Raw genomic sequence first — 16350 nt, 5'->3', positions numbered from 1 at the left:
CCAATGTTGACCTAAATGACTAATGATAAATAGAATCCACCTGTGTGTAATCAAGTCTCCGTTTAAATGCACGTGCACTGTGATAGTCTCAGAGGTCCGTTTAAAGCGCAGAGAGCATCATGAAGAACAAGGAACACACCAGGCAGGTCCGAGATACTGTTGTGGAGAAGTTTAAAGCCGGATTTGGATACAAAAAGATTTCCCAAGCTTTAAACATCCCAAGGAGCACTGTGCAAGCGATAATATTGAAATGGAAGGAGTATCAGACCACTGCAAATCTAGGAAGACCTGGCCGTCCCTCTAAACTTTCAGCTCATACAAGGAGAAGACTGATCAGAGATGCAGCCAAGAGACCCATGATCACTCTGGATGAACTGCAGAGATCTACAGCTGAGGTGGGTGACTCTGTCCATAGGACAACAATCAGTCGTATACTGCATAAATCTGGCCTTTATGGAAGAGTGGCAAGAAGAAAGCTATTTCTTAAAGATATCCATAGAAAGTGTTGTTTAAAGTTTGCCACAAGCCACCTGGGAGACACACCAAACATGTGGAAGAAGGTGCTCTGGTCAGATGAAACCAAAATCAAACTTTGTGGCAACAATGCAAAACGTTATGTTTGGCGTAAAAGCAACACAGCTCATCACCCTGAACACACTATCCCCACTGTCAAACATGGTGGTGGCAGCATCATGGTTTGGGCCTACTTTTCTTCAGCAGGGACAGGGAAGGGGGTTAAAATTGATGGGAAGATGGATGGAGCCAAATACAGGACCATTCTGGAAGAAAACCTGATGGAGTCTGCAAAAGACCTGAGACTGGGACGGAGATTTGTCTTCCAACAAGACAATGATCCAAAACATAACGCAAACTCTACAATGAAATGGTTCACAAATAACCATATCCAGGTGTTAGAATGGCCAAGTCAAAGTCCAGACCTGAATCCAATTGAGAATCTGTGGAAAGAACTGAAAACTGCTGTTCACAAACGCTCTCCATCCAATCTCACTGAGCTCGAGCTGTTTTGCAAGGAGGAATGGGCAAAAATTTCAGTCTCTCAATGTGCAAAACTGATAGAGACATACCCCAAGCGACTTACAGCTGTAATTGCAGCAAAATGTGGCGCTACAAAGTATTAACTTAAGGGGGCTGAATAATTTTGCACGCCCAATTTTTCGGTTTTTTATTTGTGAAAAAAGTTTGAAATGTCCAATAATTTTCATTCCACTTCATGATTGTGTCCCACTTGTTGTTGATTCTTCACAAAAAATTACAGTTTTATATCTTTATGATTGAAGCCTGAAATGTGGCAAAAGGTCGAAAAGTTCAAGGGGGCCGAATACTTTCGCAAGGCACTGTATCTCGGCCATTTTTTAAATATTGGTACCACGTTGGCTTTTTTCCAATTAGCTGGCACCATACCCGTCTGTTGACTATCCTTAAAGATCAAGAATAATGGTCTGGCAATCACCTGGCTGAGCTCATTAAGAACCCTCGGGTGCAAGCCATCCGATCCCGGTGATTTATTTATGTTAAATTTCTCTAGTTTAGTTCTAAGTCTATCTTCTGTTAGCCATGGCGGTACTTCCTGAGGTGTATTATTTAGTTTGGCCTTACAAGCTGGGTTAGTGTAGCCCCCCGATTCTTTTGTGAAGACTGAGGAGAAGAAATTATTTAACACTTACGCCTTTTCTCTGTCCTCTGTGGCCATATTTCCTTTGTCATCTTTTATGAGGCCAATGTGTTCTGGCCTTGCTTTCTTACTGTTTTTTATACTTAAAGAATTTCTTGGGGTTCTTTTTACTCTCTTCCGCTATATGGGAAGCACTCCCATTTTTCCTCCGTGTTCTTTGTTCCCAGGGTTCTATCCCATTTGATATTTTCTAGCAGAGAGCGCAGTTTTGGGAAATTGGCTCTTTTGAAATTCAGTGTTCTTATATTACCCTTATGTTTCCTATTACTATGATTAATACTGAAACTAATTAACCTATGGTCACTGTTTCCTAAGTTGCCCCGTATTTCTATATCTATGTTCTTTGTCTGCATGGCAGTATTTTGCTAACTTTGTTAGCTGCAGCTTGGCATTGCATGCTATTGCTAGGTCTTTGAGCTACAAGTACCCCCAGTTTCTTCTCCAGGGAGATCCCTCATAATGTATAGTTTGCCTGTGCATTTTTGATACCCAAGTGAGCAAATTTTACTCTTCTCAATTTTGAATTTTATCTGCCATGTAGGTGCCCGACCGCTTATTTTGTCAAGGTCTTCCTTTAATAATATGTAATATCCTTTGCCAGTGTTATTCCCTGTATAGTTTGGTATCCTCACCAGACACTAAAATTGAGCTCATGATTTAAACTTCTATGCCATTAACCACTTGCCCTTCGGAAAGTTTACCCCCCCCCTTCATGACCACGCCATTTTTTGCGATACAGCGATGCATTACTTTAACTGACAATTGCACGGTCATGTGGCGCTATACCCAAATAAAATGAATGTCCTATTTTCCCACAAATAGAGCTTTCTTTTACCTCTGAGGTTTTTATTTTTTGCGTTATAAACAAAAAAAGACTGACAATTTTGAGAAAAAATATATTTTTTAGTTTCTGCTATAAAACGCACCCAATAAAAAAAAAAAAAAAAAAAAATTAAATGTCTCCATCAGTTTAGGCCAATATGTATTCTGTTACATGTTTTTGGTAAAAAAAAAAATCCCAATAAACGTATATTGATTAGTTTGCACATAAGTTATAGCGTCTACAAACTATGAAATATTTTTATGGAATTTTTATTTATTTATTTTTACTAGTAATGGTGGCGATCAGCAATTTATAGCAAGACTGTGACATTGCGGTGGACACATCGGATACTAAGTGACACTTTTTGGGGACCAGTGACACCAATACAGTGATCAGTGCTAAAAAAATATGCACTGTCACTGAACTAATGACACTGGCAGGGAAGGGGTTAACATCATGGGCGATCAAAAGGTTTAATCTGTCCCTAGGGAGTGCTTTCTAACTGTGTGGGGGTGCTTGTGTCATGGGAAGACAGAGATCCATGTTCCTCCTTAGCAGAAACACAGGATCTCTCTCTTCCCTTGTTACAGAACGGCGATCTGCCTTGTTTACATAGACCTGCTGATTGGCTCCCACTGTGTTCAGTCACAGCAGGAGGTGGTCGCTGGTGGCGCGTGTGCGTGCCGCAATCCCAAAAGTAGCAGGCGAAATACAGGTATGTGATTTCGCCTATAGGAGCCACCGCCCTGCAGTATACATACGTGGGGCGGTTGGCAACTGGTTATTAACTAAATTGAACAGCATTGGCCCCAAAGCAGAACACTAGAGCCAATTTATATTGTCCTTTTATAATACTCTTATGTACTGTTCATGAAAAAAAAATCTAAATTTTTAACTATCTCTTAAGACTCTGCTCACCTTTATGTTGCTCATATATACAGTACCTGACAGTGATATTCGCCAAACATTGGGAGGATGTATAAGGTCTCCAAAGCTCCTAAACAGTGGAGTTTTACATAATGATGGGCTCTAGAATCAGTCTTGCTGATACCTTCTTATACCTTCTTAGGTGTTCTCACGAATGTGTGTCAATCCAGGGAATGCAGACCACTGGTTTGATTGTTGTCATTCACAAAGGAGAGGAAGTTTGGATGGCTTTCATTTGGTGTCTATAGGAGGGAGTCAGTCCACAAGGTGTGGGTGGTTATTTGGTGGGTCACTGACTACTGGAACCATTGAATTATACTTCACTGCTTTGTAACATTTGATAAATATTTACGGTTTACCCTGGTGCATGCCAGGTCAGTACACCAAAAAAATGTATACTTTTTGCCAGTACACCTTTATATGTCTTGAAATACTTCTAAGGCCCCTTTCACACGAGCGATCCGATCTGTCAGTTTTTGAAGCGGATCTGATCGGATCCCCCATGCATCCCTCTGGGGCAGCAGATGTCTGCGGTGACATGTCCTCTTACACCCGCTGCCATCCGCATCCGATCCTTTCCGTGAAATCCAGACGGATGGAAACCCTATTTTGCATCCGTATAGGGGATCGGATGAGAGCGGACAGGCGGTCCGCTCTCTTCCGATTCCCCCATAGAGATGCATGGGGCTCTGACATCTCCCTCTCCACACACAGAGCGGAGAGGGAGATATCACCTTCCTGCTCAGCGGGGATCAGTGTTTACGATCCCCTGCTGAGCAGCACGGATCTGCCTACGGAGGTGGACCGTGTGAATGAGCCCTAAGGGTTATTTAATGGTTTTAATTATTAACAAATACCTAGTTAGGTGTGTTTATCTAAGATGTTTTTTTCAAAAGCGGTAGGGTGTTCGGAGCTCCTATACCCAGGGTGGGTATGGGGAAAAATCAAGAGAGTAGCCTAAAAACATTAAATGAGGATATATGTAACCGGTCAAAATTAAGAGGTTTGTATACCAATGCCAGAAGCCTGGCCAACAAGATGGGAGAGCTGGAGCTGCTGATGTTTGAGGAGGACTTAGATTTTGTGGGGATAACAGAGACTTGGTTTGACAGCTCTCATGACTGGATGGCGACCTTTCAGGGGTATTCCCTTTATCGCAGAGATAGAGAGGGTAAAAAAGGGGGAGGGGTATGTCTGTATATTAAGAACAGTATACAGGTAAATATGAGGGATGATATTAATAATGGAGCTAAGGACGAGGCAGAATCCCTATGGGTAGAGCTTCAAAGGGAAGGCATGGTGGGGAAGGTAATATTGGGCGTATGCTATAGGCCCCCCAACCAGAGGGAGGAGGGGGAGGCGGACCTCATTTTACAGATAGGATTGGCAGCAAGGACGGGAAACGTCATTATAATGGGGGACTTTAATTATCCAGATATAGACTGGGCAGAAGGAACCGCACACTCAGCCAAGGCTAGGCAGTTCCTAAATGTTTTGCAGGACAATTTCATGGGTCAGATGGTGAATGCACCGACGAGAAAAGATGCGGTACTTGACCTGCTGATTACCAACAATTCAGACCTGATCACGGATATAGAAATATGGGACAACTTAGGAAACAGTGACCATAGGTCAATAAGTTTCAGTATTAATTACAGTTATAGGAAGCAGAGGGGTAATATAAGGACGCTGAATTTCAAAAGAGCCAATTTCCCAAAACTGCGCTCGCTGCTAGAAAATATCAATTGGGATAGAACCCTGGGAACAAAGAACACGGAGGAAAAATGGGAGCGCTTCAAGAGCATACTTAACAAGGGGATTGACCAGTGCATTCCAAAGGGAAATAAATTTAAAAGAGCAAAATTAAACCCTGGGTGGCTAAACTCCAACATAAAAATGCATATTAGTGCTAAAAAAAAGGCCTTCAAAAAATACAAGACTGAGGGGTCATTGGCAGCATTTAATCATTACAAAGAGTGTAATAAGAAATGTAAAGGCGAAATCAGGGCGGCTAAAATAGAACACGAGAGACATATAGCGGAGGAGAGTAAAAAGAACCCCAAGACGTTCTTTAAGTATAAAAACAGTAAGAAAGCGAGGCCAGAACACATTGGCCCCATAAAAGATGACAAAGGTAATATGGCCACTGAGGACAAAGAAAAGGCGGAAGTGTTAAATCATTTCTTCTCTTCAGTCTTCACAAAAGAATCGGGGGGCTACACGAACCTAGCTTGTAAGGCCGAACTAAACAACACACCTCAGGAAATGCCGCCATGGCTAACAGAAGATAGACTTAGAACTAAACTAGAGAAACTTAACATAAATAAATCACCGGGACCGGATGGCTTGCACACGAGGGTTCTTAAAGAGCTCAGCCAGGTGATTGCCAGACCCTTATTCTTGATCTTTAAGGATAGTTTACAGATGGGTATGGTGCCAGCTGATTGGAAAAAAGCCAACGTGGTACCAATATTTAAAAAGGGGCTGAGGTGTATCCCGGGGAACTATAGCCCGGTCAGCCTAACATCTGTAGTCTGCAAGATTTTGGAGGGGATATTAAGGGACCATATACAAGACTTTAGTAATGAAAACTGTATTATTAGTAGCAATCAGCATGGATTTATGAAAAATCGTTCTTGCCAAACCAATCTATTAACCTTCTACGATGAAGTGAGCTGCCACCTAGATAAAGGTAAGCCAGTGGATGTGGTGTATCTGGACTTTGCAAAGGCCTTTGACACCGTTCCCCACAAACGCTTACTGTACAAACTAAGGAAGGTAGGTATGGACCATAAGGTGAGTACCTGGATAGAGAACTGGCTCCAGGGGAGAGTCCAGAGGGTGATGATTAATGGGGAGTACTCGGATTGGGCGGGTGTGGAAAGTGGGGTCCCCCAGGGTTCGGTCCTGGGACCAATCCTGTTTAATTTATTCATAAATGATCTAGAGGAGGGGATATCTAGTATAATCTCGGTATTTGCAGATGATACTAAACTAGGCATGCCAATATCTTCTATGCAGGATGTGGAAACCTTACAAGCAGACCTGAACAAAATAACGGGGTGGGCAACTACATGGCAGATGAGGTTTAATGTTGAAAAATGTAAAGTAATGCACTTGGGGGCCAAAAACCAGAAAGCAAGCTACTCACTAGGGGGGGAACCTCTGGGTGAGTCTAAGATGGAAAAAAACTTGGGGGTACTGGTAGACAACAGGCTTGGCAGTGGCATGCAATGCCAAGCTGCTGCAAGTAAAGCCAAAAAAAGGGGAATCACTCCAGAAATAAAGAGATTATTCTCCCTCTCTACAAGACTCTGGTCCGGCCACATCTGGAGTATGCTGTCCAGTTCTGGGCACCGGTCCTCAGGAAGGATGTGCTGGAATTGGAAAGAGTCCAGAGAAGGGCAACAAAAATAATTAGGGGAATGGAGGACATCAGCTATGAGGAAAGGCTACAAGCACTGAACCTATTCTCTCTGGAGAAGAGAAGATTGAGGGGGGATATGATATCAATGTACAAATACTGTACTGGCGACCCTGGCATAAGGAACAAACTATTCAGAGTAAGGGAATACAATAAGACGCATGGCCACTCACTAAAACTAGAGGAAAGGCGGTTTAACCTTAAAATGCGTAAGGGGTTCTTCACTGTAAGAGCGGTAAGGATGTGGAATTCTCTTCCACAAGCAGTCGTATCAGCAGGGAGCATTGATAGTTTCAAAAAACTGTTAGATGGTCACCTAAGAGACCACAACATACAGGGGTATACAATGTACGGTTAAAAGCAAACACACACACACACATCATAGGTTGAACTGGATGGACTGTTGTCTTTTTTCAACCTCACTAACTATGTAACTATGTAAATTTTTGTATTTGCTAGATGGGAAATATGGGTCCCTGTGGGGCTTGTATCCTCCAAACATGTATTCTACCTTGTTTGCTGGCTATGCTGGTGCTTGTAACCCACAAGTGCAATAAATAAGAATAGAATGTATGTGCATGTATATCTATATGGTATTCTGTGAATATATTACTCAGACTATCAGGTAATAAAGAATGCATGTGTTAGTACAAAGATGGTAGGTATGCAACACCCCAATTATACAGTTCAATAGAAAGCCTTGGGTTGGAGTCTCTCTTCCATTCTTTCAATCTATCCATGTAACTTTCTGCATATTTTTTTACATGAAAAGCAATAATTCTGTTTGCATCCGCATGCAGACATAGTTTAATGTAGATATTTTTCTTTCTAGTTGAAGTCACTAGAAACAGCTGCCAACATTGCAAGGGAACTTTCAGAACATACAAGAGGCCACCTGAATGCTGGAGATATCACATATTCTGTTCGTGCCATGGATCAGCTGGTGGATTTACTGGATGTTCAGCTGAGAAACTTGACTCCAGGTGGAAAAGACAGTGCAGCTCGGAGTTTAAATAAGGTATTTGTTTTTTAATTTGGTGTTCACAATTTATGTGACTTTCCACAGCCATGATTATTTTACTAATATACAACGTATAGTATCAGGGGAATTGCTAGGGTTGGGACACTCTTGGGTGCACTAAAGAGAGAAAAGCTGCAGTGTTATGTGTTCCTTGGTGAACTCTGCATTTTATCTGAACTTACCTTAAAGGATAACTTCATTAAAGCAGCTGCTTCCTGCAGGGGATACATTGATAAATAAATAATCAATAAAAATAAGAAGCACGCTAAATTCTAATAGTGCAATCATGAATAATCATATGGTAAATAATGTGGCATGAAAACAACTAAACATGCAGTGAATGGGGGGCGTGTCCAAGATGACAACTTGAGCAGACGTGCCTGCTGAGAGCTCAGAGAGCGATCCATCCTGTTTGATATCCGTGGCTCATTTCTACTTACCTGTGCCCCGTTCCAGCCTTCTGCATGCCCTACAGGTCCTCTGGGCGGTCTCAGAGGGGGAAGAAGCTCCATTTTCCTCCGTCCATTGACTCTCCTGAGGCCTCGACTCCCACGCAGACTAGGCCGCAGACCCTGCCATCCTCTTCCAACATGGCTGAGGGTTCCTATTTCCACATGTTTTGGACATGCCCACGGGTGGCGAAGTTCTGGGGGGCGGTGTTTGACATCCTGAACACTCGACTTCATCTCTCTGTCACACGCAACCCGGAGCTGGCACTCTTGGGCATTCCTGATAAGGTTAGGCGCTCTAAGTATTCTCGCTTGTTGATTTATTTGTTGCTATATTATGCTAGGAAGAAAATTGTCCTTCGCTGGGGCTCCCCCCCCCCCCCACGCTGACCGTGTGGGAGGCCCTGGTGAACGATGTATAAACTCACTTATATTTATAGAAATTGTCCCTAAAAGTATGAGAAAATCTGGCAGCCATGGGTGGATGGCACAGACTAGCTCCTGTTTTGCATATTGCTGAATAAATACACTGGTTCTATTTTCTATGGATTGTACCTATTTTTATTGAGTTCTCTATTTTTGTGTTTACGCTGAGTTCCCCCCACTGTGATTGTACTAGTGCTCCCAGAACACCTACTTTTCCCCCCTGATCTCTGATGTTCTACACTGGCTACACTTATGTTGTATACTGTTGTTTACTTCTGTTTTTCTTCAATAAAGAGCAACCTTGTTTGTAAAAAAAAAAAAAAAAAACATGCAATTATGATCAAACTATATCTTTGAAAAAAATCAATCATATGAAAGTGATATAATGAAATAAGTGCAAAATCCAGTGTTAGGTGAATATAACAAGGTCCTTTCAAAGAAAAAGTCATTTTCAGTATTAAATAAGAGTGTCCATAAAGTGCAAAAAAGTGTATAAGTAACGTTGATTGATGAAATCCACCACCAAGCACCAACACTTAAGGCCCGTACACACGTACCGATCGTCGGCATACAAACGTCGGCGGACGAAAGATCTGCCGATTGTACGCGTGTTAGTATGGTGCCTCCGACAGATGTCTGCGCACAATCCGCGGACAAAAGTCTTTCTTGCAAACATGAAAATATTTGTCTGCGGACACCAGAACGGACGATTGTTCGCCTGTCAGTACAGAATTCGGCCGACAGACCGCAGATTTGCAAGACTGGGCATGCTCAGAAAATTAAAAACACAGGGAAAGTTAACCATTACATGACATCACTTCTGCAGTCAGCTGAAGTCTGCAGACAAAATTCTTGTGCTGTCCTTGTGCTGTCTTTGCACTTTTCAACAGACACCGACATCCCGGGGAGAAAAGACGAACATTTGTATGCCGACGATCGGTACGTGTGTACGGGGCTTTAGCTTCTTACCAGATAGCATGGACCATAAATTATAATGGTCAAATAAGCACAAAATAACTCGGCATTCAAGATAGGCGGTGGCTGCTCAGCAGCAGCTCCAAATGGTTTGGGAATAAAAACAATGAACAAGCATAGTGAAGCCTGCTAACATTTGAGTCCATTTATTTAAAAAATATAAAAAGTACCTTCGATCAGTTGTAAACAGACACAAATTAATAAAAACAACCAGACTGTCAGCTCTTGAGAAAGGAACGCTGTGAGTGATGGCTAAGCAAGAGTGATGTCTTCAGTAACAGCCAATCCCTGCGCGCTTCATGACGTCTTCCCAGGTTTAAGCCGAACGTCAGATACCATTGATAAATGCCCTCCTATAAAAAATCACAAGCCAATTCTTTGTGCGCTGGTGACTCTAAATCTTGGCTGTTGCTGACAGCTTTGGTCCAAATGATGTTTGTAAAATCAATTACTGTGTGTTTCCCAATAATATGATGTGAATCCATGATCACCCATACAGCCAGAACATAATACTCTGTCTTTCTTTCTGGACTCCTTTGTGCCTCCTTGATTATGAACCTAGGTTACTGATCCTTACTGGGTAGCCCCAGGAGTGGGCTGTCCACTGAAATTGAAAGAGTCATATTTGAGCATCCCAAAAAAAAAAAAAAGGAAACAGTACTCCACCAAGTCTGTCTCGAAGGTTGTCACCAAACATTTCAGGGACACATAGGTACTCTGTACCGAGGTGACATTACCTACCTATGCAGGGTATCATACATGTATAAAAGAAAATGCAACTAATCAAAGTAGAGGATACATTGGTACCACCCACCAAAGTTTACTCAAACTCCCTCCCCATTATGATGATGATGAAAATTATTTTACTATGGAGATTGAGATGCTGATTGGATAAAAACAAGATAGTTAAAGGACTAACATGTTGATAACATTCCTGGTGTTCATCGGCTGTTAGAGTGGGAGGGGAGCCATACATATTGGTTGGTCCCTATACAGTGATAATCTTAGATAACTCTGTGAACATACTATGATGTGGAAAACACCTGTACAACACAAAGCATACAGTACAGTACAATAGAAGAAAAATAAAACAGAAAAAAAAAGGAAATTACCCATCTAGTATTAGATTTAGGAATTTACATTACATTTAGTTCAAGCATGCAGCAGACAATGAGATCACACACCTAAGACACAACTGATCACTCCCCTTACTAGCTTGGCAGCATGGTGATCGTTTGACCCCTTAAATTTTTTTTCTTGTCTATCTCTTGCATGAACAGCAGGGCCCCAGGAACAGTCTGCTGCTTTTGAATATTCTACTTTAACATGTTTACAGTTCCCGAAGAGAATCCACAGTTTGAGCAATCCTGGCTCTCAGGGTTCTGAACACCTTTGTTTATCTTAGGAAATTCTATAAAGAAATGATCCATTCTGTTGTAGCATTCCTGGAACAGTGGGGATTTCTGGCCTCCCTGGACATCAGAAATGCTTATCTCTATGTTCCTATCTTTTCTCTGCATCAGCACTTTTTAGTAAAGATATGCATCCAGTTAATGGCTTTGCTTTTTGATCTGGCAATGGTCCGAGTACTGACCCCACTCAGTCAGGGGTATCTCTTTCATGGTATACCTCAATAAACTCCCCATTAACCTTCCTAGCGGTATTCCCGAGTGTGGCTCTGGGTTAAATTTCAGTGCCAAAAGCGGTAACCCCGAGCCACACTCGGGGTACCGCCACATGCATCGCTGGATCCTGGTAGAAGGTTTACTTACCTTGTCACCGGGATCCAGCGATGTATGCAGGCGGTGTGCGGCGGCAGATTTTCCTCCCGATGCTCTCTGTTCCCCGGCTTCCACCTCCTGCGACGTGACACTCGCAGGGGGGTGGAACCGGCGGCAAATTCAAAAGTACAGTGCTTTGCGAAAATATTCGGCCCCCTTGAACTTTTCGACCTTTTACCACATTTCAGGCTTCAAACATAAAGATATAAAACTGTAATTTTTTGTGAAGAATCAACAAGTGGAACACAATCATGAAGTGGAACGAAATTTAATGGATATTTCAAACTTTAACAAATAAAAAACTAAAAAATTGGGCGTGCAAAATTACTCAGCCCCCTTAAGTTAATACTTTGTAACGCCACCTTTTGCTGCGATTACAGCTGTAAGTCGCTTGGGGTATGTCTCTATCAGTTTTGCACATCGAGAGACTGAAATTTTTGCCCATTCCTCCTTGCAAAACAGCTCGAGCTCAGTGAGGTTGGATGGAGAGTGTTTGTGAACAGCAGTTTTCAGTTTTTTCCACAGATTCTCGATTGGATTCAGGTCTGGACTTGGACTTGGCCATTCTAACACCTGGGTATGTTTATTTGTGAACCATTCTGTAACGGAGCTCCAATACCCAGCCTAGGTATCTCCGCTGTATCATCCTTGCAGCTGAGGAAGTACTAAAATATCCAAGGCAAATCCCCCCCAGTAACCGGACGACACACAGTTCAGGGAGTCAAACTAGAATGCCTTGTTTATTGAAAACACAAACACAAGGGATCTACACTCTGCCAAAACCCCTCCCTCTTCGAGACATTCCACACACAAAGCTGAACATCCCATAATAACCTTACTCTAGCCAGACAGGAACAATAGGACAATAGAATGCAGGTAATTAACAATAATAATGTGATAAGAAAAAAGTGCGCTGGACTATCAGAAAAGCTGCAACCTTAGAAAAAATAGATATGAAGTGAAAAGGGTGTATCAGGTGCGCTAAACTGTCTTGTTATATAATAAACTATATGTAAGGACAAATCAATAATAAAGATGATATCTCAAAACATAATGGTGGTCAAACAATACATAGGTGTAAATCAGAGGACAAAGTGACAAATCTATGTGCTCAACACAAAAATCAAAAAGCACAATCAATGGTAAAACATAATAGTGAGTCCTTGAATGAATAAAGTCCTTTTAATTCCACCATGCATGTGACGTATCTCCAAGGTGCCAAACTTCAAACTTAATGGGTGAGTACAGCGAAGACCTCCACCATGAGTGAATAAGCCCCTTACCAGATGCAATAATACAAAGGCGTGTGTACTATTCGATCCGATGATAATATAGCCCAAGGAAAGCAAAGAAGAGTTTCCCACACACTTCTCCCTCTGTGGGGGGGAGTAGGTCAGCCTCTTACCAGAATAATGAATATTCTGTTCAAGAAATATCAGCCTGTGTGGACTCCTTCAACTATTGCTTTCGGGTCCTGGGATCTGTGATACTCTGGTTGCTAAAGCGGATCTCCCCGGTAAAACATAATAAAAACCGCAGATAGTGTAAAATCTTCCAACTGATTTATTAGGTAAAAGAAATACACTTACATTATGCCAACTTGAATGATAGCGAGAAGCGGTATGAATACCGGAGAGTACAGAAGCCGCGGCCGCCTGCAGTGCGGTCCGTGGCGATGGATTGTGACGTTGCAGCGCTACTCTCTGACGCGTTTCCTCCTCGACGGATGTCAACTGAGACAGGAGATGGCACGCAATGTCACTTCCGCCTTTTTATTGAAGGCTGAAGGAAGTCATTTCCAGTGTCTGCATGGGAAGTCTCGTATGCTTAAATCGCAATGACACTATGTAAAGGCATAATTATGTCATATTACTAGGAAAAACCAATCCCTTTATCAAGATACCAAAATTTAGAACTCCAAATCAGCTCTTATGGTATTTTCACAATTAGATACAGTTGTTTAAAACTTTAATGATATGAACTCCCGGAAGTATATCTTCTGATTTGAGCCTTCAATCATATACATCCTAATGTTATGCTGATCATATTTAAAATACAGGACAAAAATTGAACACTTTGTATGAATTCTTTGCTATTGTCGTTCCCATAAACAAACTTCTCCACTGCTAAAGACTATTAATACCACCTGTTGGTCAATAAAATAGAGTACATAGCAAAGAATCGTGTGTATCAATCCATGTCCTATAGACATTAATAAAATCCAAAATCTGGTTAATACTGTTAAAAACATGTAGACATAAATAGATAAAATATGATGACATAAAATATTATGAATATACCTCCTTCCTATAAGGAGGTATTTAAAATATGCAGGAAAACATCTAATGGCTAAAAAGAAAAAAGCAGAAATGTGAGTGGGATCTCCATCAGTTATTATTAGTAATATTTATGTCTACATGATTTGTGCAGTATCCTATGGACAGAGTCTCCCACCTCAGCTGTAGATCTCTGCAGTTCATCCAGAGTGATCATGGGCCTCTTGGCTGCATCTCTGATCAGTCTTCTCCTTGTATGAGCTGAAAGTTTAGAGGGGCGGCCAGGTCTTCGTAGATTTGCAGTGGTCTGATACTCCTTCCATTTCAATATTATCGCTTGCACAGTGCTCCTTGGGATGTTTAAAGGTTGGGACATCTTTTTGTATCCAAATCCGGCTTTAAACTTCACAACAGTATCTCGGACCTGCCTGGTGTGTTCCTTGTTCTTTATGATGCTCTCTGCGCTTTAAACGGACCTCTGAGACTATCACAGTGCACGTGCATTTATACGGAGACTTGATTACACACAGGTGGATTCTATTTATCATTAGTCATTTAGGTCAACATTGCATCATTCAGAGATCCTCACTGAACTTCTGGAGAGAGTTTACTGCACTGAAAGTAAAGGGGCTGAATAATTTTGCACGCCCAATTTTTCAGTTTTTTATTTGTTAACAAAGTTTGAAATATCCAATAAATTTCGTTCCACTTCATGATTGTGTCCCACTTATTGATTCTTCACAAAAAATTACAGTTTTATATCTTTATGTTTGAAGCCTGAAATGTGGCAAAAGGTCGCAAAGTTCAAGGGGGCCGAATACTTTCGCAAGGCACTGTACTTTTGAAATTAACTTTATAGTCATTTATTATATTATAATTTATGATTTTGAGTTTCAAACTTTATCATACCCGAGATGTTATAAAGAACAACGCACAGTAAAAAAAAAAATTATATGTAAATAGTTGGTTTGGGCTGCTCATTCTTAAGAATTACATGCAAAATAATGGTACCGCTTTCAGCACCTAAAGTCGGAAAGAATCATACCGCCAGGGAGGTTAAGAAGGGGGCTGCAAAACAGCTTATGAATAGTTTTGTAGACTCTTAAGAGTTTTGGGTGGCTGGTAAATTAAGTCTTGATCCCATCTCGATGTTGGAAGTATCTAGACATGCTGCTGTGAATGTCCTTCTTCCTGTTGGAAAAGGCTTTCAGGCAGAAAAATCTTCCTCTTTCCTAATCAACATCACTCTCTATATTTGTTCCTTGGAGGTCCCAAAACTAAATGTCTTCCCTTTGTAAGTAGATTGTTTTGGCCTGTTTTATACTAGAGTCCTCCAAAGGAACATTCTGGCCAGGTGGAACAGGTCCTCATTTTGCTTAGTGAAGTAGATACCTCTGTTGACTCAGGTGAAGCTGCAATTGCTGTGGTGGCTCCCCCTATATTTAAAATACTCACCATGGATACAAGCCTCCTTGGGACGGAAGGGATGCTTGGCAGTCTGCCAGTGTAGGGTCTCTGTGAGGAGGAGAAGGCTGGTTTGCCAATCAGCATTACAGAGATCCATGTGATACACCCATATCTACTGCAGGTGACAGCATACTTCTTGTGCTACTCCAGTGAGTGTTTAGTTCTACAATAAAACTAGAGTGGTCTGAGTAAATCAGTGATATATGAGGAGTCAGGTTGCATAAATGAATGTGACATACATCTTGTGTTGAGTGGGACCAGCTCTGTTGGTGATCCACATTCCAGGAATGGATAACTGGATGGTAGACATTCTATCAAAAACTCTATCTATGACTATCAAGATATGAATCCCTTGGTGTCTTCCCATAATTGGAAAGTTCGCAGGTTTATAGACCAGTTTATGAACCCTCTCCTGGATACAGCCAACACACTTGATTAAGGTTGTTATATGCACCATACTTCGATTTCTAAAGCCTGCATCCCACAAATCTATTTTTGTACTTGAAAGGCTGCAATTCTGTGGTGTGCTTTTAGCAGCTTTAACCCTAGAATATTTTTTATTGCTTGAGTTCTGAGGTTTGTGCAAGCAGGCCCAGAGACTTGTCTTAAGCATAACTAAAGGCCAAATCTCTTGTGTTTTCCATTTTGCTCATTTTGCTCTAATAGTCATTAGCCTTTCATTCTTTGATCATTTTTACCAGAGTAGATACTCTATTTAAACAGAATCAGGATCTTACCAACAGTCACCCTGATATAATGTACTGATTTGTTGGTCATACAATAATTTGCATATTGAACTTTCAATATTTTTTAATCCTAAAGAGTATAAGTATTGAGGTGGGGCATAAAGTAACAACATTAATTTGACAAAGACATGCACCTATAGTATTTCACAAAAGTGAGTACACCCCTCACATTTTTGTAAATATTTTATTAAAACTTTTCATGTGACAACATTGAATAAATGACACTTTTCTACAATGTAAAGTAGTACGTGTACAGCTTAAATAACAGTGTAAATTTGATGGCCCCTCAAAATAACTCAACACACAGCCATTAATGTCTAAAACGTTGGCAACAAAAGTGAG

General features: G+C 41.3%; 1 protein-coding gene across 2 annotated transcripts in view; it reads left to right on the top strand.

Annotated features, from left to right (window-relative positions):
- ADGRL3 (adhesion G protein-coupled receptor L3) overlaps positions 1-16350 on the top strand; it is a 1148837-nt gene that overhangs the window by 514225 nt on the left and 618262 nt on the right. For both annotated transcript variants that reach the window (XM_082254905.1, XM_082254904.1), the window contains one exon: positions 7700-7885. In XM_082254905.1, coding sequence (XP_082111031.1) covers positions 7700-7885 — 186 coding nt within the window. The remainder of the gene's footprint in view (positions 1-7699; positions 7886-16350) is intronic.

This window comes from Pelophylax lessonae (assembly GCF_965119305.1).
Source record: "Pelophylax lessonae genome assembly, chromosome: 1".
NCBI lineage: Eukaryota > Metazoa > Chordata > Amphibia > Anura > Ranidae > Pelophylax > Pelophylax lessonae.
This window is presented reverse-complemented; position numbering and strand designations above follow the sequence as displayed.